The sequence below is a fragment of the Otolemur garnettii genome, unplaced genomic scaffold, assembly GCF_000181295.1.
Source record: "Otolemur garnettii isolate 467f Iridium unplaced genomic scaffold, OtoGar3 scaffold00087, whole genome shotgun sequence".
Lineage (NCBI taxonomy): Eukaryota > Metazoa > Chordata > Mammalia > Primates > Galagidae > Otolemur > Otolemur garnettii.
The window spans coordinates 1,183,949-1,188,142 of record NW_003852482.1 but is presented as its reverse complement, the minus strand read 5'-3'; the positions used below and the strand labels follow the sequence as shown (position 1 = coordinate 1,188,142).

The following is a 4,194-nucleotide window of genomic DNA, read 5'->3' as shown; positions in this document are numbered from 1 at the left end:
TTTTTTTTTTTTGAGACAGGGTCTTGCTCCTTTGCCCAGGCTAGACTGCAGTGGTCTCATCACAGCTCACTGCAGCCTCCAACTCCTGGGTTGATCCTCCCACCTCAGCCTCCTGAGTGGGACTATAGATGCCCATTACTATGCCTGGCTAATTTTTTCTATTTTTAGTAGAGATGGGGTCTTGGTCTTGCTCAAGCTGGTCTCAAACTCCTGAGCACAAGTAGTCCTCCTGCGTTGGCCTCTCAAAGTGCTGGGATTATAGGTGTGAGCCGCTGTGCCCAGGTTTTTTTACTAGTGATACTTAAAAGCAAAAAATCCCTCTGTCTAAAATGGCTAAGAGCAGTGGTTTTTTAACCATTAATGGTTCATGAAGTCAATTAAGTAGCTTCTGATCACAGAAAGGAAAGGAAATAGAAAACTCACAATACTTGTCAGGAAGAATAAATACTGTTTCATGAACCTTTTCAGTTATGTTCCTGTACCTAGCAAAACACCACATAATGAGAAAAACATAGGTTGAGGCAATGAGGAAAACAGTGCCACTTCATGGCTACAACCGCTGCCTGGGTTACTATAGTCCTCATGGTCTTGCTTGAAGGAGATAGTAAGGCCCCATTTGGGGGCTGCTTGGAGCTGTTGTCTAGGCATAGAGCAGTCAGCATCTGCTGTCCTTAACTGAAGGGGAAATGCATTTGTCATTTAAATGTTGGAATGGTTTTGAGAGGACTTTCCTTGGGGTTGTTCTGTGGAGAGGGGATTCTTGGAGGTCGTTTATTCCCTACAAGACCAATCTGGTTACTGCCAGTTCCCACCTTCCCAGGCTCCCTCTGGAGGCTCTCACCAGATGTCATGCCCCTTTCCTCCTTCTCTGTGTTTCCAGAGCATGCTCCACCCTGCCTTCTGGAGCCCACCTGGCAGGAGCAGGCCCCTCTGGGGGCATGGGGAGTCCCTCCTCTCGGCACAAGCAGAGACAGCTCCAGTTCTTATCTCTTTTGGGGCAGAAGCTCTGACTGGGACAGAGTGTGCCTCCAGCTAGCCATGGCCTTCAGGCTATTTTTGGAAAGGGGAGTGTGATAGGTGAGTCTCAGGCATAGCAAGAAGGTGCTATGTGTTCTAGGTGTTCACGCCACCCCAGTATTAGGCATGGGGCTGCTGAGAAGCACAGGGCTCATTTAGGACTTCCTCCTGCACCTTGGGGAAGCCTAAGCCTTCCCTCTCCTCCATGGCAAACAGTTCATCTGTGTTCTGGTTCACATCTGTTCTCATGGGTGTCTGTGACACAGATGTTCCCTGTACCTTAGTGGAGCTAAGAACACATGGATGAACTTCACTTTAGCCAGAAGATTTGAGAGCTTTGTGCTTAGGCTTTACCCACATTAGGTTGGTGGGGCCGGAGAGCGCCTTCTATCTTGTGGAGAAAGACGTTGAAAGCCATGGTTTGGAGACTCGTGGTTGTTCCTTCCTACCCCTTCCTCTGTGAAGAACTCATGGCTTTCCAGAGGGCTCCTGGATGGTGGTGACACTGGGAGCTAAGATAGAATTCAGTGTTTAGAGTGCCACGCAACCACTTGCTTTCCTCCTGTGGTCACTGTGTGTGGTTAGTGGGTCTCAGCATCTTCCTCATTCCTTCCCTCTGTCCTCAGCATCAGCCCCAGCCTTGAGCAGACCTCTCCATGGGGTTCCTGCATGGTGAGGGCTGTATGGTGGGTGCTCCCTGATGGGCAAGGGAGAGAAGGCTGCCTTGAACATGTTTTGCAAGGAGAATGGGGCCCAGCAGAGTGGCTGTGCAGAGTGTGAGGGAGGAAGCCCGTGGGCTGCAGGCTGGGGAAGAGCTGGAGTTAATTGGAAAGGCAGGGAGGGGTGAGAGGCAAGCAGGAGGTGGCTCTGTTAAGGTAGGGTTGGGGAGGGGCCAGAGGAGTGGGCACTGGGCACCAGGTAGCTGAGGCATCATGGATTGCAGAGGCCAGGGTGGGGTTGGCATGGTAGGAGGCTCCAAAGGCCGAGGGCTCAGTCTGAAGCCAGTAGGGAATGTGATCACAACCAGGGAGTGGAGTAGGCATCCCAGATGAGCTGAGCTCCTGGTGTAGGAGCTGATCTGTGGGTGCTAAGGCCTGAGTACTAGCAAATGGGCATTTTCTGCCCAGTGGATTTGTTAAGAGATATTTTAGAAGCTATCTCCCATTCTAAAATATACTTGCTATAGGAACCTTAGGGGAGAAGAGTGCAGAGGACTGCTGACCGTTAGTGTTAGCAGGAAGGTGGCTTGTTCCCTGAGCTGGGGAATGTGCACAGCAGGAAGGTGACAGGTTGTGCTTCTTTAGAGTTGTGGGTTGTGTGTGGGGGTGCCAGTGTGTGGTTGTCAACCCTGCTGAGCCTTAGTTTCTGTGTCAGTAACAGAAGCTTGGACCAGATTGTCTCCAGGGCTCCCCAAAGCTCTAAAATACTCTTCCCAGATTCCTAACCACAGATCAGTTGATGGCCTAGGCCCCTCAACATCGCCTGCTGTCAATTGCCATAGACTTCATCTTCTCTCAGGAGGATCCTTCTGGAATTGAGGCGTGACGTGCTCTGTGTTCTTCCTTAGGGCGTGGCGGTTTGTGGGGGTCAAGCTCTCATGGCTGCAGCTAGTGTTACCCCCCCTGGCTCTCTGGACCTGCTGCAGCCTGGCTTCTCCAAGAGCCTTCTGGGGACCAAGCTAGAGGCCAAGTACCTGTGTTCTGCCTGCAGGAACGTCCTACGCAGGCCCTTCCAGGCCCAGTGCGGCCACCGGTACTGCTCCTTCTGCCTGACCACCATCCTCAGGTTTGTGTGGCCAGCAGGCCCTGGGAGGCAGGGGATGGGTGGGTGCTACTGGCTTTAGTACTGCCTAGCTTGGAGGCCCCTGGCAGCCTTGGCCCAGATTGGATGTGCTTTAAGGTATAAGCAACTCCCTGATTTCAGAGGCTTATTAGCACAATGAACATAAATTAATAGTTGAAAATACTAATTTCAGGCTCAGCGCCTATAGCTCAGCCGCTAAAGCGCCAGCCCAGCCCTGCCAAACGATGACAACTCCAGCCAAAAAATAGCCGGGTGTTGTGGCAGGTGCCTGTAGTCCCAGCTACTTGTGAGGCTGAGGCAAGGGAATCTCTTAAGCCCAAGAGTTGGAGGTTTCTGTGAGCCGTGATGTTACAGTACTCTACCGAGGGTGACGTAATAAAATTCTATGTAAAATAATAATAATAATAATCATAAAATACTAATGTGAGATGCTATTTTGGATATGTGGCTTTTCAAATACAGTACCTCATTATTTTTGCCTGTTTTTTCTTTTAACGTAGGTACTAGAAAGTGTGAAGTTAGGCTATAGCTCACTTTCTGGCTGCACTGGACAGTTAAAGATAAGCCTTATTCTGTGAGGTGACTGGTCAGTGAGTATCTACGGTAGAGTCAGAGCTGAGAGGTGCGAGGCTCTGTGCACATCACTGTGGGGCTGGTCCTGTGGGGAGAGACAGACACCTGTGTTTCCAGAGCCTTTGTCTTTGGGTGATGAGCTCTTCAGAGAGCCTTGTTCAGAGGTGGAAGGAATGATGTGGCCTCAGAGATCTAGACCCTGGACACCCCCTTTCAGGAGTTGAATATTATCTATTTTAAATCTTTAAACAATTGTACAATTAATATATGCTTGGTGATTTCATCAAAGATGAGAAAACTTAAATTGTGATGTGGAGTTATGTTTTTGAGCTGAAGCAAATGGTGTTCATTTATTCTTGGTAGTGAGTTTCACAGTGAGAGTTGTTTTTTTTTTGTTGTTGTTGTTATTTTACCCACTAGTTCCGGACCTCAGAATTGTGCTGCTTGTGTTCATGAGGGCATATACGAAGAAGGTGTTTCTATTTTAGAAAGCAGTTCGGTGAGTAAAATGTCTTAAAGCCAAAAATGTTAACAGAAAATGTTTTTTAATTTTCTTTAACAACACTGATGGCAGAATGAAACTTCAGAAGCTAGAAGTTGCTCCTTAGCAGATTTGATGATGTTTAGGGTTTGGAGAGATTGAGATCAAGAAGTGAGTTAGGCGGTGCCTGTAGCTCAGTGAGTAGGGCACCAACCACATACACCAAGGCTAGTGGGTTTGAACCCTGCCTGGGTCAGCTATAAAACAACAATGACAATTGCAACAACAATAACAAAGTAGCTGGTTGTTGTGGTGGGCAC

General features: G+C 48.8%; 1 protein-coding gene across 2 annotated transcripts in view; it reads left to right on the top strand.

The window, feature by feature from the left end:
- TRAF2 (TNF receptor associated factor 2) overlaps positions 1-4,194 on the top strand; it is a 37,763-nt gene that overhangs the window by 6,135 nt on the left and 27,434 nt on the right. The window contains exons 1-3 of one of the 2 annotated variants that reach the window (XM_023516117.1): positions 267-1,077; positions 2,585-2,802; positions 3,814-3,892. In XM_023516117.1, the coding sequence (XP_023371885.1) occupies positions 2,615-2,802; positions 3,814-3,892 (267 nt within the window). In that variant the 5' untranslated portion in view covers positions 267-1,077; positions 2,585-2,614. Of the gene's footprint in view, positions 1-266; positions 1,078-2,584; positions 2,803-3,813; positions 3,893-4,194 lie in introns of those variants that run through there. The other variant, XM_012808281.2, reaches the window with a different exon arrangement.